This window comes from Anolis sagrei, chromosome 7 (assembly GCF_037176765.1).
Source record: "Anolis sagrei isolate rAnoSag1 chromosome 7, rAnoSag1.mat, whole genome shotgun sequence".
NCBI lineage: Eukaryota > Metazoa > Chordata > Lepidosauria > Squamata > Dactyloidae > Anolis > Anolis sagrei.
In genome coordinates, this window is record NC_090027.1 from 39073875 (window position 1) to 39096593 (window position 22719).

Below are 22719 nucleotides of genomic sequence, written 5' to 3' on the forward strand. Positions count from 1 at the left end.
TACCGGGTATTTGTGCCAAATTTGCTCCAGTGAATGAAAATACATCCTGCAGATCATTATTTACATGGTGATTCATAATGTTAGGGTTATGTTTAGGGGTCACCACAACATGAGGAACTGTATTAAGGGGTCGCGGCATTAGGAAGGTTGAGAACCACTGGAATATATGAATGCTTCAGCCTCTACGGCTTTTAATAAGCTGTCCAAGGTGCTGAGATCCATCTCCAAAATAGGTTCAGCACCATGGATGCCTTGCATGCTTCAAGCTAAAACCTAAAATGCATCTACACCGTTGAATTAACATACTTTGGTCCCACCTGAATGCTATGGGATCATGGAACATGTAGTTTGATGAGGCATCAGCTTACACCAGCAGAGAAGGCTGAAATTTTTTGGAAAACTACAAAAACGCCTTCCACATCCTGCAAAGCCCATCCCTGCAGCCTGCAGAGAATGTACTGCAGGGAAGGGGTGGGGCCTGGGGGCGGGGCGTGAGCTTGGCCCCGCCCTCTCTGCTCATCTTACTCCCCCCTCCCCTTTCCTGCCTCAATCTGCAGGGAAGACGCAGCCACTCCTGGAGCCAGGTAAAGAGAGGGGGGTAACAATAAGATAATAATGGGGGCCTTTAAGAGGGGGAAAGGGGTGGTCTGGCTGGGAGAGGGGCATGGAAAGAGGGAGAAGTGGGGAAAGGTGGGAATGGAGGGGGGGGAAGGGATTGGAGGAAGGCTGGAGATGGGAAGGAGCAGGAAAGAGAGAAAGAAAGGAGAGAGGGAAAGGTGACACAAGAAGAGGGATGTTGGGAAGGAGGGGAAAAGAGAGAAAGGAGAAAGGTAGCAAAAAAAGAGAGATTTGGGAAAGGAGGGGGAAAGAGAAAAGAAGGAAGGAGGGAAGGATGACAAAAGAAGGGGAATGTTGTGAAGAAGGGGAAGGGAAGGATAGGAAAAAAGAGAAAAGGGAAGGAAGGATGGCACAAGTGGGAAATATGGCAAAAGATGGAAAAGGGAAAGGGCCCCCGGTGGCTCAGTGGGTTAAAGCACTGAGCTGCTGAGCTTGTTGATCGAAAAGGTCGCAGGTTCAATTCCGGGGAGCGGCGTAAGCTTCCGCTGTCAGCCCTAGCTTCTGCCAACCTAGCAGTTCGAAAACATGCAAATGTGAGTAGATCAATAGGTACCGCTCCGGCGGGAAGGTAACGGCGCTCCATGCAGTCATGCCGGCCACATGACCTTGGAGGTGTCTACGGACAGCGCTGGCTCTTCGGCTTAGAAATGGAGATGAGCACCACACCCCAGAGTCAGACATGACTGGACTTAATGTCAGGGGACTACCTTTACCTTTACCTTTTTACAGTGATGGATAGAAAAAGAGAGAAAAGAAGGAAGGAAGGAAGGAAGGAAGGAAGGAAGGAAGGAAGGAAGGACAGTGGCAAAAGAAGAGGGATGTTGGGATGGAGGGAATGATGGAGAAGGGAAAGAGAAGATGGATGAGAGGAAAAGAAAGAGAGAAGGAAGAGAGGCATGAATAGATTGGTGCAGGGATGAGGAAAAGGAGGGATGTTGACCAGGAGGAAAGGATGGAGGAGGGAAGAGGAAGAGGGAGGAGAGGGGAAGAGAGAAAGAAAGGAGAGAAGGATGGTGGCAAAAGAAGAGGGATGTTGGGAAGGAGGGAAGGATGGAGAAGGGAAGAGGAAGGGGGTGGGGAAGAAGGAGGGATGTTGGACAGAAGGAAAAGATGGAAGAGGGAAGGGTAAGGTGGAGGAGAGGAAAAGAGAGAAAGAAAGGATGGTAGCAAAAGAAGAGGGATGTTGGGAAGGAGGAGAGGATGGGATGGAGGAGGGAATAGGAAGGTGGATGAGAGGAAAAAGAAAGAGAGAAGCAAGAGAGGCATGGAGAGAATGATGCAAAAAGGAAAGGTAATGGGAAAGGAGGGATGTTGGTCAGGAGGAAAGGATGGAGAAGGGAAGGGAAAGGTGGAGGAGAAGAAAGGAGGGATGGTAAAAGAAGGGGGATTTTAGAAAGGAGGGAAGAATGGAGGAGGGAAGGGGAAGGTGGACGCAGAGAGGAAAAGAGTGAGAAGGAAGATAGGAAGAGAGGCATGAATATGGTTCAGGGATGAAAGGATTTGGGGAAGAAGAAGGGATGTTGGGCAGGAGGAAAGGATGGAAGAGATGAAAGAGAAAGAAAGGAGAGAAGGATGGTGGCAAAAGAAGAGGGATGTGGGGAAGGATGAAGAAGGTGATGGGGAAGAAGGGGGGATGTTGCACAGGAGGGAAGGATGGAGAAGGGAAGGGTAAGATGGAGGAGAGGAAGAAGGGATGGTAAAAGAAGGGGGTGTTGGAAAGAAGGGAAGGATTGAGGAGTGAAGGGGAAGGTGGAAGAGAGGAAGAAGGGGAAAGAGGCATGGATAGAGAGGTGCAGGAAAATGAGATGGGGAAGAAGGAGGGATGTTGAGCAGGAGGAAAGGGTGGAAGGGTAACATGGAAGAGAGGAAAGGGGGGAAAGAAAGAAGGGAAGGACAGTGCCAAAAGAAGAGGGATGTTGGGGAAGAGGGAAGGATGGAAAAGGGAAGGGGAAGGTGGATAAGAGGAAAAGAGAGAGAGAAGGAAGGAAGAGGCATGGATAGAGTGGTTCAGGGAGGAAAGGAGATGGGGAAGAAGGAGGGATGTTGGGCAGGAGGAAAGGGTGGAGAAAGGAAGGGTAAGATGGAGGAGAGGAAGGAGGGATGGTAAAAGGAGGATATTGGAAAGGATGGAAGGATTGAGGAGGGACGGGGATGGTGGAAGAGAGGAAAAGAGAGGGGAAAGAGGCATGGATAGAAAGGTGCAGGAAAATGAGATGGGGAAGAAGGAGGGATGTTGAGCAGAGGAAATGGTGGAAGGGTAAGATGGAAGAGAGGAAAGGGGAGAAAGAAAGAAGGGAAGGACAGTGCCAAAAGAAGAGGGATGTTGGGAAGGAAGGAAGGGTGGAGAAGGGAAGGGGAAGGTGGATAAGAGGAAAAGAGAGAGAGAAGGAAGGAAGGGGCATGGATAGAGTGGTTCAGGGAGGAAAGGAGATGGGAAAGAAGGAGGAGTGTTGGGTAGGAGGAAAGGATGGAGGAAGGAAGGGTAAAATGGAGGAGAGGAAGGAGGGATGGTAAAAGGAGGATATTGAAAAGGAGGGAAGGATAGAGGAGGGACAGGGATGGTGGAAGAGAGGAAAAGAGAGGGGGAAAGAGGCATGGATAGAGAGGTGCAGGAAAATGAGATGGGGAAGAAGGAGGGATGTTGAGCAGGAGGAACAGATGGAGGAGGCAAGATAGAAGAGAGGAATGGGGAGAAAGAAAGGAAGGAAGGAAGGAAGGAAGGAAGGAAGGAAGGAAGGAAGGAAGGACAGTGCCAAAAGAAGAGGGATGACAGGAAGGAGGGAAGAGTGGAGAAGGGAAGGGGAAGGTGGATGAGAGGAAAAGAGAAAGGGAAGGAAGGAAGGAAGGAAGGAAGGAAGGAAGGAAGGAAGGAAGGAAGGAAGGAAGGAAGGAAGGGGCATGGATAGAGTGGTGCAGGGAGGAAAGGAGGTGGGGAAGAAGGAGAGATGTACCAATACATTATGGCATCCCTCCTACTGAAGGTGGTGGAGGAGAAGGGGAACTGCAGGGAAAGGCAAGAAAACAAGGGAAGGGGTTGTATGAAAGTGTCTGCAGTCTTATAAACATGGTGTGCTGAGCATGCATGGGATGTGGCCTTGGATGTCAAAGTGTCAAGGATGATAGGGTTGAGTAGAAGAATGGAAAGGGATGGGGAAGGCAAAGGCAGGGGAAGGAGAGCCCCAGATGGGTAGAGATGGGGAAAGAGGTCAAAACCACGCAAGGAGAAAGGGAAAGAATGGCGAAAGCCCAATCCCAGATCGACCTTGCCCCCCCCCCCCCTCAAAAGGGAGCATTGAGCATCTTCCTTCTGCCAAGGGGCAAAAGTTGACTGGCTTCTCCCTCTTCCTTGACCCACTTGGAGTTCCGCCTTGTGCTGCTTTCAAGGAAGAAGGAGAATGGGCTCTGCTTTTCAATACAAGGAAGGACTCTCCTTGAAGGACTCCTGGGCCCTTCCCTGCTTCTCCCATCTCCTTCCTCCTCTCTGTGCAGCCATGCCTGTACACACATGCAAGCAATGCACCAACCACCTGGAAAGCGGAGGGGGAATGGTGCAGATTCTGTTTGGATCCAGCCATCACTCAAGGGGAGCCAATTCTGCATGTCTGCGCTTGGAAGCCATGCTGGGCCAGACTTGGTTAGTCATTGGGTGGGAGGCTGCCAAGGCATCCCTGGTGGGGTTGGCTCTCTTTCAGAAAAGGGGACTGGCAAAACCACTTTTCAGCATTCAATTGTGGGTTAACATATGTCAGAAGACGGCTTGAAAGCACACGCACAAGGACACCTGCATTAGGTTTTGAATACTGTGCCCATCCCCACGAGCTTTGAGGAATTTGTCGCAGTCCTGCCATAGGGAGAAATGAGTGCTGGGGAAGCAGTAACCTGATCTGCTCATTCTCCTTCTCCACTGTGTCCAAATGCCAGGGCACATCTGCCACGAATGCTGCAGTCTTTGCAGCATTTGCACTCACCCAGCAGGCAGCGGCAATGTGCTTTGCTTGCTATCAGCTCTGCTCCTTTTTTATATATATTTCTAGTTCCCTTTTGCAAGAGTTGACACCTTTGCCACTGGCTCCTTTTCTGTACCCAATGTTTGCCAAGTGTCATTGGGATTTTTTTTTCTATCTAGGTATGCCCTAAGACGTAGATCTTCAGCATTAATAGAGGAAGATGAGGCAACAAGGAAGGATGACAAGAGGCAGGGTGTTTTAGAGAGAGAGCCACCATTCAGAGCTAAGAGATAATAATTAATAGCTTCTATTTCACTTTGGCATCAGAGGACCCTCGCGCCAACAAAACTCCTTCAATGGCACCAACATGGTGCTTATGGAGAGAAAAAGCAGGGTATAAATAAACATAATAATAATAATAATAATAATAATAATAATAATAAGTTGGTTTTTTTGTCATGTCAGGAGCGTCCTGTTGTGAGAGAATTGGCCGTCTGCAAGGACGTTGCCCAGGGGATGCCCGGATGATTTTTGATGTTTTTATCATCCTTGTGGGAGGCTTCTCTCATGTCCCCGCATAAGGAGCTGGAGCTGATAGAGGGAGCTCATCCACCTCTCCCCGGATTCGAACCTGCAACCTGTCGGTCTTCAGTCCTGCTGGCACAGGGGTTTAACACACTGCGCCACTGGGGGCTCCATAATAATAAGTAAATAATAATAATAATAATAATAATAATAATGGATCGTCGATATCGCAATCCCAGGTGACAGCAGGATTGCAGAGAAACAACTGGAAAAGATGACACAATATGAGGATTTAAAGATCGAACTGCAAAGACTCTGGCACAAGCCAGTCAAGGTGGTCCCAGTGGTGATCAGCACACTGGGTGCAGTGCCTAAAGACCTTGGCCTGCACTTAAACACAATCGGCGCTGACAAAATTACCATCTGCCAGCTGCAGAAGGCCCCCTTACTGGGATCTGCACACATTATTCGCCCATACATCACATAGTCCTAGACACTTGGGAAGTGTCCGACGTGTGATCCATTTCAACAGCCAGCCGAGTGTCTGCTGTGGACTCATTTTGTTGTGTTATAATAATAATAATAATAATAATAATAATAATAATAATAGTTTGCTGTGACATACTGTGCTTTTGTGTCAATAATAATAATAATATCTCTTCTTTGTGCCATTTTTTCCATTTTTGGGGCTCAGTTACAAAGGAACATAAGGTTGGCAAGGGTCCTCAAGATCATCTAGACAACCTCCAGCCAGTGCAAGATGTGGCCATCTTTTACTGGGGGAACTGCAAATATTTTAGGGCCATTCCCATGCTCGCATGCTTGATGACCAAGATATTTCTCATTCACCTACTTATTTATTTATTTATTTACCCTATATATGCCCCACCTTTCTCAACCCAGTAGGGGACTCAAAGCAGCTTACATGTATACTCAACAATTCGATGCCTTGCAAATATACATGTAATTAAAATAAACATGCATATTAAAAGTCATTAAAGACATATCACACCATTAAGACGCTTCTTAAAATCACGTTATCCAAATGCATAATCCATGGCTGTTCCAAATTATTATTACACTATTCGATAATTCTTTAGTGCAGTGTTTCTCAACCTGGGGGTCGGGACTCAGTTCTGAACTCCACCAATTCCATCATTGGTGGAGTTCAGAATGCTCTGTGATTGTAGTTGAACTACAAATCCCAGCAACTATAACTCCCAAATGACAAAATTAGTCGTTCCCCACAACCCCACCAGTATTCAAATGTGGGCTTATTGGGTATTTGTGACCAATTTGATCCAATAAATGAAACTACATCTTGCATAGCAGATATTTACATTGCAATTTATAACTGTGGCAAAATTACAGTTATGAAGTAGCAATGGAAATAATTTTATGGCTGGGGGTCACCACAACATGAGGAACCGGATGAAGGGGTCACGGCATTAGGAAGGTTGACAAACACTGCTTTAGTGGGTTACTAACCAAACCCTTGATCCCACATCCACATCGTTATGGCTTTTTCATGAAGTTCAGGAGGAAGGAAGCTGATGTGATTTCATTAGGGAGGGAGTTCTACAGCTGAGGGGCCACCCCTGAGAAGGCCCTATCTCTCATTCCCACCAACCACACCTGCAAAGGAGGTAGGACCAAGAGCAGGGCTCTCCCCAGACAATCTTTACCTCCTAGCTGTCTCATAGCAGGAGATACATTCAGATAGGTAACCTGGGCCGGAACCATGTAGGGCTTTATAGTCTAAAACCAGCACTTTGAATTGTGCATGGTAGCGAACTGGCAGCCAGTGGAGCTGACATAGCAGAGGAATTATGCGCTTCCTGTATGCTGCTCCGATGAAAATACTGGCTACCGGCCATTGAATGATTTGAAGCTTCCGAACAGTGGGTTGTTGTAGGTTTTTTGGACTGTATGGCCATGTTCTAGAAGCATTCACTCTAGGACCATAGAGCCTGAAAAACCTACAACAACCCAGTGATTCTGGCCATGAAAGCCTTCGACAATACTTCCGAACAGTCTTTAAAGGCAATCCCATGTAAAGTACGTTACAGTAGTCTATTCTCAATGTAAACTGTGCAGGGACCACCGTGGCTAAGTCTGATTTCCTAAGGCATGGATGCAGTATATCTTTGCAACACTTCCTCTGAGCAATATAAGGGACCCTCAAGGTCATCTAATCCAATTCCCTGCCAGTGCAGAATGTACACATCCCATTTCTGTTCTCTCTCCATTTTGCATCTCTTAGACACCTTCCCTTGCATAAACTATCCTAGGAACAGGTCTCTTTTGAATACTGGGGGGCAGATTTTCAGAAGATGGGGTTTCAAGCTTTCCTCCCTCCCTCTCTTTCTAACTCTACTGCCACCCACCTTTGTTCTCCCTTTTCTCTGCAAACCTCATAGCTTCTTCCAAGGGAGGGAGGGACCATTTCTCTATCCTCCCAGATTTTTTGCACTTTCAACCCACACAAACACATCAATGTGATGGGGGTAGAGGGGGGGAATCCTAGTTCTTCCTGCATTCCGTTTGCTTGGAGGATATAACTCATAATGATTCCAGTTCCCCACTTTGGAGAGGACTGAAAATTCCAAAGTTCACTCACAGCCTTTCCATGGCAATTGCAAGGACCCAAGTAGGGAGAGGGGCAGACAAAAAATATATCTACACAAGGCATGGGGAACTTGGGCCCTTGAGGTGCTTTGGATTCCAACTCCCAACATTCCTAACAGCCTCAGGCCCTTTCCTTTTCCTCCTCCGCTGCTTAGGCAAAACGTCAGGAGAGAATGCTTCTGGAACATGGCCATACTGCCCAGAAAACACACAACACCCCAAAGCAAAGCCTTTGGACCCTACAAAACTCTCCCAATTGGGTTGCAGCTCTCATCAGCCCCAGCCAGGATTCCTGGGGCCTAGAAATGATGGAGCTTGCAGTCTACCAACCTGTGTTGTGAAAGAGCTTCCAGCAGCATGCAGCAGAGTGAGAATCTCACATTGCAGAAGACATCTCTGCAAAATGTAGCCTTTGCTGGCATGCCTTTTCTCTTTCCATTTCTCCTTTTCAGTTTAACAAACTCAATCCTGGAGGGAATGTAGCTTTGTGGTTCCCCATTCTCCTGAACTGCAGGTCTTTCCCATTTCCGTTCTGCTTTCAACTACCCTTTGGATCATGGCCCAGCCATGTAGAAATCTGGACACATTTCCCCTGACAATTCTCAGGCATTTGCCTTTGTTCTCATTTGGCTCCTCCATCTCATCTCCAACATATGGAGGTGATTTGTGGGCAAGGGAGGAGGATGTGGGGCAGAAATGCATTCCTTCTCTCATTCCTTTGTCCTCTGTTTTCTTCTCTATTAGAAGGAAACAGCCTCTTGGGTGCTTTCTCCAACCTTTTCGCTTGGGTCTTTCCACTTTAGACCATTAATTTATCAATAAATTATGGAAGACAGCAAATAAGCACTCCTAGTATTCTTTACACTCTTTATTCACCATCCCATTCTGGTTTGTCTTGGGAGGAGCCATCATAAAAATTATACAATTTAGCTCAAGAATGGTAGTGGATGGCAGCTTCCATGTCAGTGCCATTGTGAATCCATGCCATGTTTTCCTTCCACTTTGGCAGCACTGTCCAAGGTGCTGAACCTATTAGTAGGAAAAGAGCCCTACACCTTGAAGAACATTATTGTTGTTGTTGTGTTGTTGAAGGCTTTCATGGCCAGAATCACTGAGTTGCTGTGAGTTTTCTTTGCTGAATGGCTATGTTCCAGAAGCATTCTCTCCTGATGGTTCCAACAGATCTCACAACCTCTGAGGATGCCTTCCATAGATGTGGGTGAAACGTCAGGAGGGAATGCCTGTGGAACATGGCCATGCAGCCCAGAAAACTCACAGCAATCCAGTGATTCTGACCATAAAAGCCTTTGACAACACAATAATAACAATAACAATAATAATGCTCTCTAAGATACTAATAGAATAGGTTCAGCACCTTGGACAATGTTTCCAAAGTGATGATGATGATGATAATAATAATAATAATAATAATAATAATAATAATAATATCCCACTTTTTCTCTCCAATCAAAGACTCAAAGTGGATCACAACTAAAAGCATTATAGTACAACTTAAAATGTACAAATATGCAAATATTAAAACAACATTAAATATCATTAATACTGAAACAATTCAGGTTTAAAGTTTGAATGAAAACCCAAACTGGTCTCGCATACACATTTTAGTTTGAAAGACACAAATTATGCCAATTGTTTTGCTCACTGAGGACTTTCTGATATTAGAAGAATTATTAAACATTAAGGCAACTTTCCCTGCATTGTGGGTATTGTAGTCTAGTAGATCCGGAGGTGGTATATTAGAGTAGATCTGCTTTCTGGTATTACCATAGGAATAAAGTTTGGCTACGTTAAAGGTGGGGGCAAGAGAGAAAGGATTATCATTTTTGTATTATTATTATTTGAAAAACAACAAGATTAGTACACAGCAGACAAGATCACTCTGCTGGCTGTTGATTTGGATCACACATTAGACACTTCCCAAGTGTCCAGGACTATGTGATGGACCGGCGAATAATGCGTGCAGATCCCAGTAAGGTGGCCTTTTGCAGCTGACAGATGGTAATTTTGTCAGCGCCGATTGTGTTTAAGTGCAGGCCAAGGTCTTTAGGCACTGCACCAGTGTGCCAATCACCACTGGAACCCCCTTGACTGGCTTGTGCCAGAGTCTTTGCAGTTCAATCTTTAAATACTCATATCATGTCAGGTTTTCCAGTTGTTTCTCTTCAATCCTGCCGTCGCCTGTTTGTATTATTATTATTATTATTATTATTATTATTATTATTAGCTGTCCCTTGCCATTAGTTGCTGTGGCCCACATGGGGGTTCTGTGTGGGAGGTTTGGCCCAATTCTATCATTGGTGGGGTTCAGAATGCTCTGTGATTTTAGGTGAACTATAAATCCCAGCAACTACAACTCCCAAATGTCAAGATTCTATTTTCCCCAAACTCCACCAGTGTTGACATTTGGGTATATTGAGTATTTATGTAGAATTTGGCCCAGACCCATAATTGTTTGAGTCCACAGTGATCTCTGGATGTAGGTGAACTACAACTCCAAATCCAAAGGACACTGCCCACCAAACCCAGTATTTTCTGTTGGTCATGGGAGAACTGTGTGCCAAGTTTGGTTCAATTCCATCCTTGGTGGGGTTCAGAATGCTCTTTGATTGTAGGTGAACTATAAATCCCAGCAATTACAACTCCCAAATGACAAAATCATTTTTTTTGAGTGAAGGACATACATTGGGTTGTTAGGTGTCTTGTGTCCAAATTTGGTGTCAATTCATCCCGTGGTTTATGAGTTCTAATTCCACAAACAAACATTACATTTTTATTTATATAGATCATTATTATTATTTGTGTTATTATTATTCCTCAGTCCCCTCTCTTAAACAAGACTCACAGCATTAAAACAATACTATTTCAAACCTACAACATACAAATGAGGACTAGCATCCCTTTTCTGGAGCTTCCTTTGAAGCATAGTGTCAGCCATCTGGATCCAAAGTTTCCGCATTCATGGATTCAACCATCCCTAGCTTGAAATTGTTTTATAAAATTCCAAAAGCAAACCTTGATTTTATCATTTTTTAGAAGGCACATCATTTTATGAGACGATTGTATGTCATGGGACTTGTTAGAAAAGTCCCCTTCTTAGGACTCCAGTTCCCAGAAGTCCTCATCTAGCATAAATGATTCTGGGAGTTGCATTTCAAATGCAAAATATCCCCAAAAAGGGAATCTCAGAACTTTTTTGATAAAACATTCGGCCTTGTAGTAATGAGATCCAAGCTGCATATGCATTCTTCTACAGCAGTGGCTCCCAACCTGTGGACTGTAGACCACCAGTGGTCCCCAAGAACAAAAATATGGTCCATGGCCTCACAATTACTACACCGTTGCCTCAAAACCACGCAGCAACAAGAGCGACTGATCTCACGAAACCTTCTTATAGTGATGACGCAACGGGGATGTCAAGAGGGGAGAGGCTGACTACCCATGAAAGATTACTACTACCACATCAGCTTTAAAGTATAAAATATGGTTTTCTATGGGCAAGCAGATGGCAACTACTGGATAACATATGTTCTGTATCAGAAACTAGAGCTGATGTGGTCTATCCAATGCGATGTTCTGAATCAGCACCCCAAATAACCAAACCAAATCTAAAGCTGACCAAAAGCTGATTTGTAACCCTTTTGGTACTAATGTTGGTCCCTGAGAGTGGTCCCTGGTCAAAATGGTTGCTGGTCAAAAAAAATTTGGGAATAAGAGGAGAATAAGAATACAAAATAAGAGGAGGCCAGAGCTGAAAGGCAAAGAAAGGGCTTTCCAGAGGTAGATATGGTCCCTGGGAGGCTGGATGGCCATCTGTCAGGGGTGATTTGAATGCAATATTCATGCTTCTTGGCAGGGGGTTGGACTGGATGGCCCATGAGGTCTCTTCCAACTCTTTGATTCTATGATTCTATGGTGAATCCATGCAGGTTTTAGCCCGCTTCCAATGAGTTCTCCAAGGTCCTGAAACAGTTTGGCAGTAGGATTGGGCACTTTAGAGAGCTCCTGTCAAGTCTGGGTTGAAACCCGGTGTGACTTCATTAAGATGGGAGCTGTTGAGTGGATTACTGGGTCGTGGCTCCATTGTAGGGTTTGGTGAGCTTTCAGTGAGCTGTCCAGGCTGCTGAACCCATTTTAGGACCTTGGAGATCTCCTTTAGCATCTGGATTAAAAGTGAGAATAACTGCAAACCTACTTGTAATGGCTCTGAATTCATGGATCCCTCATGTTGGAAGAGTTACAAAGAGGGTGGAAATTATTTGTTTTTGATCTCTGATGGCTAAACTAGTGGCGAATTCTGAGAGCTGTAGTCTCCCCAAAAGTCTCTTTCCCCATTTCTGCCGTGCAAATGTAAGACTGAGGTTGCTTTCTGAGGTTGCTTTCTGCAACAGGATACAAGTCCTATTGACCCTAGCAAGACTAAGTTCTGTGTAAAGATGGAAAAGATAGTCAAGCTGGGAAATGGGAAGGAGAGACTGGTTTGTGTCTGTGTTTTATAGGCTTGTTCTCCGTTCTCAAACATATTGGTCCTGTCTTGGAAAAGCTCTGATATATTCCATGTTCCTTTTTTCAGCCCCCCCAAAAAGAAATAAATAAAGCCAACGCCTCTGACAGCATCTGCCTCACTGTCCTCCTTCTCAGCTGTGTTCTTGGCCTCATTTCCTCACTGCGGCAGGATGAGTCATCCAATGCTAAATTCACCTTGCAGAGCCAGGATCTATATCCACTCCTCAGGGCCGGCTCCGCCATTGGGAAGAGTGAACAGGGTATAGGGTTACAGCCTGTGTTGGATCAGGTTACACTCCCCCCCTCCCCCAAAGGCACAGGTTCACAGCTCAGAAGTTCTCCTCGATTCATTGCTGAGCCTGGAACCTCAGGTTTCGGTGGTGGTCAGGGGAGCTTTTTGCATGATGAGAACTTGTGCGCCAGTTGTGCCCATACCTTGGGAAGCAAGACTTGGCCACAGTGGTCCAAGTATTCAAGGAGAAGGACCTATATGGACACATATTAAAGCATCCCGGTCTTGTTACATCCTTAATAGACTACTGCAACACACTCTATGTGGGGTTGCCTTTGAAGACTGTTCAGAAGCTTCAAGTAGTCCAACAGGTGGCAGCCAGGTTGATCACCAGAGCAGGGTACAGGGAGCATGCAACCCCCCTATTACGCCAGCTTCACTGGGCTGCCAGTCTGCTACCGAGTGCAATTGAAAGTGTTGCCTTTAGCCTATAAAGCCCTAAATGGTTCTGGCCCATCTTACCTGTCCAGACTTATCTCTCCCTATGAACCATTTCAGAGGTTAAGATAATCCCGGGAGGCCCAGCTCTCGATCCCACCCTCTTCACAGGTGCAACAAGTGGGGACAAGAGACGTGGTCTTCTCTGTGGTGGCCCCTTGGTTATGGAACTCCAACCCCGGGGAAATTAGATCAGCTCCCTCCTGAGCTTCAGGAAAAAAAAGTTAAATCCTGGTTGTGGGACCAAGTGTTTGTACAATGATTCCAAGTGCAACAATGATTTATCCATGCAATTTTTGGTCGTGTCAGGAGCAACTTGAGAAACTGCAAGTCGCTTCTGGTGAGAGATAATTGGCCATCTGCAAGGACGTTGCCCAAGGGACGCATGGATGATTTGATGTTTTTATCATCCTTGTGGGAGGCTTCTCTCATGTCCCCGCATGAGGAGCTGAAGCTGATAGAGGGAGCTCATCTGCCTCTCCCCAGATTTGAACCTGCGACCTGTCGGTCTTCAGTCCTGCCGGCACAGGGGTTTAACCCACTGCGCCACCGGGGGCTCCTTGCAATAATGATCCATGCAATAATGAACAATGACAATTGGAATGGCTGCTGGAATATGCTTTTGGACTGTGTGTATTTAATTATTATAAGTGATGTTTTTAAATTATGTGATTTTAAAGTACATTTTTGTATGTATTCAAACATCAAATTGTGCCTTTGCTACGTGCCACCCTGAGTCCATTTCAGGGTGAGAAGGATAGGTTATGTGTTTTTGTGTGAAAGCGGGGGGGGGGGGTGTCATCACGAGGCTTCTCTCTTACAGGTGTCACAAAAATTTAACATGCTGATTTGATAAATGTGGATTTGTGGGAATGTATGGAAGGATGTATGGATAGAGTTAATTATTTTGGAGACACCAGTAAAATATTAAGGCCTGCAATGACTAACTACCTGTTTGCTGGACTGTAATTCAAAGTTGCTAATAAGAACTGAAAAGTCAACTCCGATGAGAACTGGGACAGTGATAACAGAAATGTTTACAATGTTAAGAAGGAAGTCAACATAAGATCAACACCAATCAAGAAGATCAACATCTGGCCAGGAAACTGCGATGGAACCAGGATGGAAGACGTCTATCACTAATTTACAACTTTGGAATGACATCAGCAGAATATGTCTATAAAAGACTCAATCTAATAGTTCTCAAAGTGTGACAGACCTGAGGAGTCTGTTCCACCCGCTATGCTTTGCTCCATGGGAACGAATTGAATTTGCACTATTTTAAATGGTTTTTAATTTATATTAATGTTTTATCTATTTTGTAATTGCTGTCTCCTCCTCTATTAACCAGAGGTTTCTTCTCTCCTCAGATTTCTGCCAGACGTAAACCGTGTGCCAGAAGACAGACTCAAAGGAGAAAATGAAATCCACTATTGGTATCGCAGTCCTTCTGACAGGTAAAGAAATGCCTGGAGTCCCCATATTGGGAGAGCAGATGGATAAACAAAATTAAGTCAACTGCAGTAATACATGCAATGTATTGTCGAAGGCTTTCATGGCCGGAATCACTGGGTTGTTGTAGGTTTTTTCGGGCTATATGGCCATGGTCTAGATGCATTCTCTCCTGACGTTTCACCTGCATCTATGGTAAGCCTCTGAGGATGCTTGCCATAGATGCAGGCGAAATGTCAGAAGAGAATGCCTCTAGACCAATGCTTCTCAACCTGGGGTCCCCAGATGTTTTTGGTCTTCAACTCCCAGAAATCCTAACAGCTGGTAAACTGGCTGGGATTTCTGGGAGTTGTAGGCCAAGAACATCTGGGGACCCCAGGTTGAGAATCACTGCTCTAGATCATGGCCATATAGCCCGAAAAAACCTACAACAACCCACATGCAATGTTGTTGGGTAGCCTCGTGCCTCCATCTAGTGGTATGGAGAGTGAACTGGATTAAACCAGAAAACTACACTGAATTTTGTAGGGAAGGAAATTAATGTTTTATGTTTACCTTTATGATCTGCCTTTGCTCCAATAAGGTCATGTATTGGGGTCTTCTCCCATCCTTTAAGTTCACAACAACCCAGTAAGGGAAGCCAGGTTGAGATAAAGTATACGGCCATTTCGTTTCAAGGCTGAATAAGAATTGTATACTCTCAGTAAAACACCATATAAAGGCCAGAATAATTAATGAGGAATCACAGACAAGCTAGGAGAGGAGACAGCTGCTTGCTTTTGCCTAAGTCTACAGAGAAGGGCAAGACTCTAGGTCCGTATACACTGTAGAGTTAATGCAGTTTCACACCACTTGAACTGTCACTGCTCAATGCTATAGAATCCAGGCACCAGCACTACTTGTGAGAGAAGGTTAAGGTTAAGGTTTTGCCTTGACATTAAGTCCAGCCGTGTCCAACTCTGGGGGTTAGTGCTCATCTCCATTTTTTAAGCTGAAGAACCAGTGTTGTCCATAGACACCTCCAAGAACATGTGGCCAGCATGACTGCATGGAGTGCTGTTACCTTCCCACCGGAGTGGTACCTATTGATCTATTCACATTTGCATGTTGTCGAACTGCTAGGTTGGCAGAAGCAAGGGCTAACAGAGGGAGCTCACACCACTCCACGGATTCGAACCTGCAACTTTTTGGTCAGCAAGTTCAGCAGCTCAGCACTTAAACCCACTGCACTACTGGGGGTCCCAGAGAAGGTTAAAAATCTTGTCAACCTACAACTCCCAGAGGTCTATAGCATTGAGCAATATCCATGGTGTCAACCCATGTCAATTCTACACAATAGGTGCATGCTTTGTCCCCAATCTCCTTTCTGCCTGATGAGTTCCAGTTGCTTTTTTATTCCAAACTCAGTTTGCAGCATTTAAAGTAAGCTGAGAGCAAAGGGGGAGGAAGAGCAAGAAACAGGGACATTTTAAAAAATGGGATGGCAGAAGACAATCATTTCTTCTTTCTGTGAGTATGGATGCAGGTACACTGTGGAATTAAAATGGTTTGACACCACTCTTAACTGCTATGGCTCAAGGCAGTGGAGACATGGGAATTGTTTGAAAAGGCCAGATCTACACTGCCATATAATGGTCAGTGTAGACAGTATAATGTAATTTAAGTGCACTGAACTGCATTATATGGGTCTAAACCAGCGGTCCCCAAACTAAGGTCCATGAGCTGGATATGGCCCTCTAAAGTCCTTGACTCAGCTCCTGCCCTAAACATTAGACTTAGACTTGCTTCCAGTCTGAAATGACTTGAAGGCCGACAACAACAAGAATCCTAATTAACTTTATTCTTATCAGCCAAAAGTAGGCCCCCACATCCCTTTGAAATACTGGTCAGTTTATGTTGTTTGAAATTGCTCTTCATTCTAAATATTGTATTACTAGCTGTACCCACCACGCGTTGCTGTGTCCAACCTTCCCTCCCTCTTTCTCTCCTTTTTCTTTCTCTCCTTCCCTTTTTTTCTTTCCTTCTCTCCTTCCTTCCTTCCTTCCTTCCTTCCTTCCTTCCTTCCTTCCTTCCTTCTCTACCTCTTTCCTTCCTTCCCCTCCCTTTTTCTTTTCCCTTTTCTTTCTTTCCTTTCTTCCTTCTCTCTTTTCTTCCTTCCTTCCTTCCTTAGCTCTTTGCTTCCATCCTTCCTTCTCTCTTTCCTTCTGTGCTTCTCTCCCTCTTTCTCTCCTTCTTTCCTTCTCTCCTTCCTTCCTTCCCTCCCTCTTTCTTTCCATCCCTGGTGGCAGATGAGTCTCCCCTCCTCGCTGGACCCACCATTGCGTCCCAGCTCCCGTTCTGGCTGGAAGAGGGAGGATGGTCGGGGGTGGGTGACTCAACCCTTGCTGTGTCCTCACATAGGAGTGGACAGGACCATGGAATTCATTTGCACGCATGCACTGTGTTGTTTTCTACCTTTTTTTAATCTGAAAGTTCTTTTTGTAGCTTTTTGGTGATTTTTTTTTTGGGTGATGGTCACTCCTTGGATTATTAGGTGTCTTGTGGTACTTGACAGATGCAACTGTCTTTCAGGCTGCAAAGGTCAACAGCAAGCTACACAAATTGGTCAGAAGCTCACTCCGTCCTGGGCTGGCTTCAGACTCATGACCTTTTGGTCAGTAGTGATCTTAATGCAGCTGACCCCCAGCTATCTGTGCCACAGTCCCGTGGCAATCAAAATGGGCATTTTGAGTCATGGCAATCAAAATGATGCCAGGCTGCCATGATTCCACTTCTGTTGACGCACCCTGAGAACCTCTTTGCTCTCCACAGTACTGGAATTCGCCTGCTGCCAGAGGATCAAGACGTTGACAGCTTGCTTGGACAAGCAGAGCCTCCGCATCGACTGCCGCTACGAGCGGAAGACCAAGAATGCCTTGACTTATGAGATCCGCCTGAGCAAGGACAACACAGAAGGGGCAGTTGTGGCCGGCAACTGGAACACAGCCAGCAGCATCTACAAGAGCCGCGCCAACATCACTGCCTCTGATAACCTTGTCTGCCTCTATCTCCATGGCTTCACCACCGCCGACGAGGGGGTCTATATTTGCAAGCTGAAGATCACCAATGACTATGGGCCCCAGGCACAGAACATCACCGTGATCAAAGGTGAGGGGATCATCTCTTGTTGTTGGGTGCCTTCAAGGTGATTTTGACTTTGGGTGACTTCACCACAGGACTTTCTTGGCAAGGTTTACTCAGATCTGCCTTCCTCCGAGGATGAGAGAACATCCCTCTCTCTGTGTACAAACCCCAGATTCTCTCAAATCGTACCATCCCAAAAAATAATTATTCCATGCTCTGCTAAGGTTTGAGACGTACTCCCAAAGAGCTTGCACCTCGTGTTCCTGGAATATGTGACTTGCCTGAAGTCACACAAGATGTTTTCATAGCAGCGCATGTATTCGAACTCTGGTCTTCAGAATCATAGTCCAACTGGGACATTTTAGAAGTAGCTGAAAAATGGGATGACAGAAGATTAGTTGAGATTGCCTCTGCCAAATAGAGATAGCTGAAAGTTATTAAATTTCCTGCTAAATACATTGTAAGGGTCCCCTACACAATTTAATTACTTAGATTTAATTCCAGTTTATATATGAGTATTCCTTATCCAAAATGCTTGGGTCCAGAAGGTTTTTGGATTACCTGCATCTACCCATCGGTACGTAATCTTGGGACTAATCACCTGAAGGTTAACGTTGTGCAATATGTTTCATAATTGTCCACATCAATATTTCTCAACCTGGGGGTCGGGACCCCCAGGGGGTCACGAGGGGGTGTCAGAGGGGTTGCCAAAGACCCTCAGAAAACACAGTATTTTCTGTTGGTCATGGCAGATCTGTGTGGGAAGTTTGGCCAAATTCTATTGTTGGTGGGGCTCTTTTTGATTGTAGATGAACTATACATTCCAGCAACTACAACTCCCAAATGTTAAGGTATATTTTCCCCAAACCCCACCAGTGTCCATATTTGGGCATATTGACTATTTGTCCCAAGTTTGGTCCAGATCTATTATTGTTTGAATCCACAGTGCTCTCTGGATGTAGGTGAACTACAACTCCAAAACTCAATGTCAATGCTCATGAAAACTTTCCAGTATTTTCTGTTGGTCATGGGTGTTCTGTGTGCCAAGTTTGGTTCAATTCCATCATTGGTGGAGTTCAGAATGCTCTTTGATTGTATGTGAACTATAAATCCCAGCAACTACAACTCCCAAATGACAAAATCAATCCTCCCCAACCCCAGCTGTATTCAAATTTGGGCATATTGAGTATTTGTGCCAAGTTTGGTCCAGTGAATGGAAATGCATCCTACATATCAGATATTTACATTATGATTCACAACAGTAGCAATATTACAGTTATGAAGTAGCAACGAAATTAATTTTATTGTTGAAGGTCACCACAACAATATTATTAAGGAACTGTATTAAGGGGTCACACTATTAGGAAGGCTGAGTAGCCCTGATATACTTGAAGCAAAGTCTGTGTACCTTGAATCCTCAGAAAGCAAAGGCATCACTTTCTCCGCAGCCCATGGGAATCATTTCAGATTTCGGAGTTTTCCGGATTTGGGAATTGCAGAGAAGGGACGCTTGTTTTCTGCTGCCCTGGAGACTAGGACACGGAACAATGACTTCAAACTACAAGAAAGGAGATTCCACTTGAACATGAGGAAGATCTTTCTGACTGTGAGAGAGCTGTTCAGCAGTGGAACTCTCTGTCCCGGAGTGTGGTGGAGGCTCCTTCTTTGGAGGCTTTGAAGCAGAGGCTGGATGGCCATCTGTTGGGGGTGCTTTGAATGCAATTTTCCTGTTTCTTGGCAGAATGGGGTTGGACTAGATGGCCCATGAGGTCTCTTCCAACTCTATGATTATATTATTCTAGTCGATGATTCTATGATGCTCAACTTGTACTAATATTCTCCTCTTATTTATGTTCTCCTTTTTACCACTTCATTTCTTATATCCTGTGTGATGTAGATTGGTCTCATTAAAATATAATCAGATAGACAGACAGACAGGCAGATAGCGGTACCTATTGAATGCCTAGCCAGGCTAGGTCAAGGGGGTGGAATGGATGGATAGATAGATAGATAGATAGATAGATAGATAGATAGATAGATAGATAGATAGAATGGGCGTTTGGATGGATAGACAGACAAACAGAAAGACAGACAGATAGCGGTACCTATTGGATGCCTAGCCAGGCTAAGTCACTGTTTGGATAGATAGATAGATAGATAGAGATGGATGGATGGATGGATGGATGGATGGATGGACGGACGGACGGACGGACGGACGGACGGACGGACGGACAGACAGACAGATAGCGGTACCTATTGGATGCCAGCCAGGCTAGGTCACTGTTTGGATGGATAGATAGATAGATAGATAGATGGATGGATGGATGGATGGATGGATGGATGGATGGACGGACGGACAGATAGATAGCGGTACCTATCGGATGCCAGCCAGGCTAGGTCACTGTTTGGATGGATAGATAGATAGATGGATGGATGGACGGACAGACAGACAGATAGCGGTACCTATTGGATGCCAGCCAGGCTAGGTCACTGTTTGGATGGATGGATAGATAGATGGATGGATGGATGGATGGATGGATGGACGGACAGATAGCGGTGCCTATTGGATGCCAGCCAGGCTAGGTCACTGTTTGGATGGATGGATGGATGGATGGATGGATGGATGGATGGACGAACAGATAGCAGTACCTATTGGATGCCAGCCAGGCTAGGTCACTGTTTGGATGGATGGATGGATGGATAGAGAAGAGATAGACAGACAGACAGACAGATAGACAAAGGATGGACATTCCTGAAAGTAGACCTTGCTCCAATCCCAGCTCAGGGTTTTTTCTCTATTATATCCTTCTCTCGCCTGTTTGTTTGCTTGTTTACATGTTTGTTTGTTTCATAGATCGGCTGGAGAAATGTGCCGGCATCAGTGTCTTGATCCAAAACACCTCCTGGTTGCTGTTGCTCCTCCTTTCGTTGCCTCTCCTGCAAGCCATTGATTTTGTGTCTCTGTGAAAGGAAGGAAGGAAGGAAGGAAGGAAGGAAGGAAGGAAGGAAGGAAGGAAGGACCAAGCTACAAATGGACCTGAACCTATCCATGGGATGGAGCCATTTTATTACGAGTATTATTTTCACTGTTTTGTTTTGGAAAGAGGCTGCCATGGAGGATGACGGTTTGGCGCCTGAACCCAGATTGTACCTCTCAATATTCCCTCTTTCTCTCCATATATATAAATCTGTCTCTATATATAGATACCTATCTCTCACTATATATAGCCGCATATCTAGTGGAGTGACCAGTTCTGCCTGACCTGAGATCCGTTGCAAGCACAACAGCGTCTCCCGGTGATACTGCTTTCCCATTCCACACTCTTTTATATATATATATATACGCACATATATAAATATGCATATCTCCATCTGTTTGTCCCTTTAGCTCATTCACCTGCCTGCCCTTCTGCTGGGAAACGGAGGCCATTTTGCTGGGTGTCGCTTGTCTTTATTCTGTTTTGTCTTCCAAAGTTATTCGAGTTGCTGGATTAGAGATTTGACTGAGGGAAATGATTCAAATGACGCTTCGTATGTGTGTGGTTATTTTTTACAGCTGGGTTTTCCAAACAGGATTTTGAGGGGAAAACACAGGGACACCATAATGGATCGGATTGTGTTTATCCCCATATTGATAGAAAGGAATCCTTTATCTGTAGGAAAAAGAAGCAGATCCATGGGTTCCACAGGGAGGAACTCTCCAGTTTGGGGACTGAATCTGCCCTTTTTTATAAGCTGGTTCTACACTGCCATATAATGCACTTTGAAAGTGAATTGTCTCATCAATAAGAGCCCATATAAGGCAATTTAACTGCACTGATCTGTATTATATGGGTCTTCACAGTCCCAAACTAGAAGGCCATATGTCTTCTCCATCACATCAGTATTTGGCATTACTTTAAATCGGTGTTTCCCAACCTGCAGGTTGGGGCATCTGGGGGGACGTGAGGGGGTATCAGAGGGGTTGCCAAAGACCATCAGAAAACACAGTATTTTCTGTGTGGGAAGTTTGGCCCAGTTCTCTCATTGGGTGGGATTCCAAATGCTCTTTGATTGTAGGTGAACTATAAATCCCAGCAACTACAACTCCAAAATGTCAAGGTCTATTTTCCCCAAACTCCATCTGTGTTTACATTTGGGCAGATTGAGTATCTGTGCCAGGTTTGGTCCAGATCCTCCATTGTTTGAGTCCACAATACTCTCTGGATGTAGATGAACTACAACTTCAAAACTCAAGGTCAATGGCCACAAAACCCTTCCAGTATTTTCTGTTGGCCATGGGAGTTCTGTGTGCCAAGTTTGGTTCAATTCCATCATTGGTGGAGTTCAGAATGCTCTTTGGTTGTAGGTAAACTATAAATCCCAGAAACTACAACTCCCAGATGACAAAATCCCCTCCAACCCTACTAGTATTCAAATTTGGGCATATTGGGTATTTGTGCCCAATTCGGTCCAGTGAATGAAAATACACCCCGCATATCAGATATATACATTAAGATTCATAGCAGTAGCAAAATTACCGTTGTGAAGTAGCAAGGGACCCAAGCTAGTGTATAAATATGTGGATGATGCCATAAGGAAAAGGGAGCAGGCTTGTTTTCTGCTGCCTTGAAAACTAGTCCTCTGAGCAATGGGTTCAAATTACAAGAAAGGAGATTCTACCTGAACGTGAAAAAGAACTAGCCATGTATAAATATGTGAGAGGAAGTCATAGGGAGGAGAGAGCAAGCTTGTTTCTGCTTCCCTGGAAACTAGGATGCAATGGAACAATGGCTTCAAACTACAAGAAAAGAGATTCCATCTGAATATGAGGAAGAACTTCCTGACTGTGAGAGCTGTTCAGCAGTGGAACTCTCTGCCCTGGAGTGTGGTGGAGGCTCCTTCTTTGGAGACTTTGAAACAGAGGCTGGATGGCCATCTGTTGGGGTACTTTAAATGTAATTTTCCTGCTTCTTGGCAAAATGGGGTTGGAGTGGATGGCCCATGAGGTCTCTTCCAACTCTATGATTGTATGAACTTCCCGACGGTGAGAGCTATTCAGCAGTGGAACTCTCTGCCCTGGAGTGTGTTGGAGGCTCCTTCTTTGGAAGCTTTTAAGTAGAGGCTGGATGGCCATCTGTCAGGGGTGCTTTGAATACAATTTTCCTGCTTCTTGGAAGAATGAGGTTGGAC

The 22719-nt window shown here is 45.1% G+C and overlaps 1 protein-coding gene across 1 annotated transcript; it reads left to right on the forward strand.

Annotated features, from left to right (window-relative positions):
• The first annotated feature begins 499 nt into the window (after positions 1-499).
• On the forward strand, positions 500-21069 carry THY1 (Thy-1 cell surface antigen). The gene is made up of 4 exons (XM_060787548.2): positions 500-584; positions 14343-14429; positions 17236-17571; positions 20402-21069. Exons 2-4 carry the CDS (start codon positions 14393-14395, stop codon positions 20512-20514), a joined length of 486 nt encoding a protein of 161 aa, XP_060643531.1. The 5' UTR covers positions 500-584; positions 14343-14392; the 3' UTR covers positions 20515-21069.
• The last annotated feature ends 1650 nt before the right edge of the window (positions 21070-22719 follow it).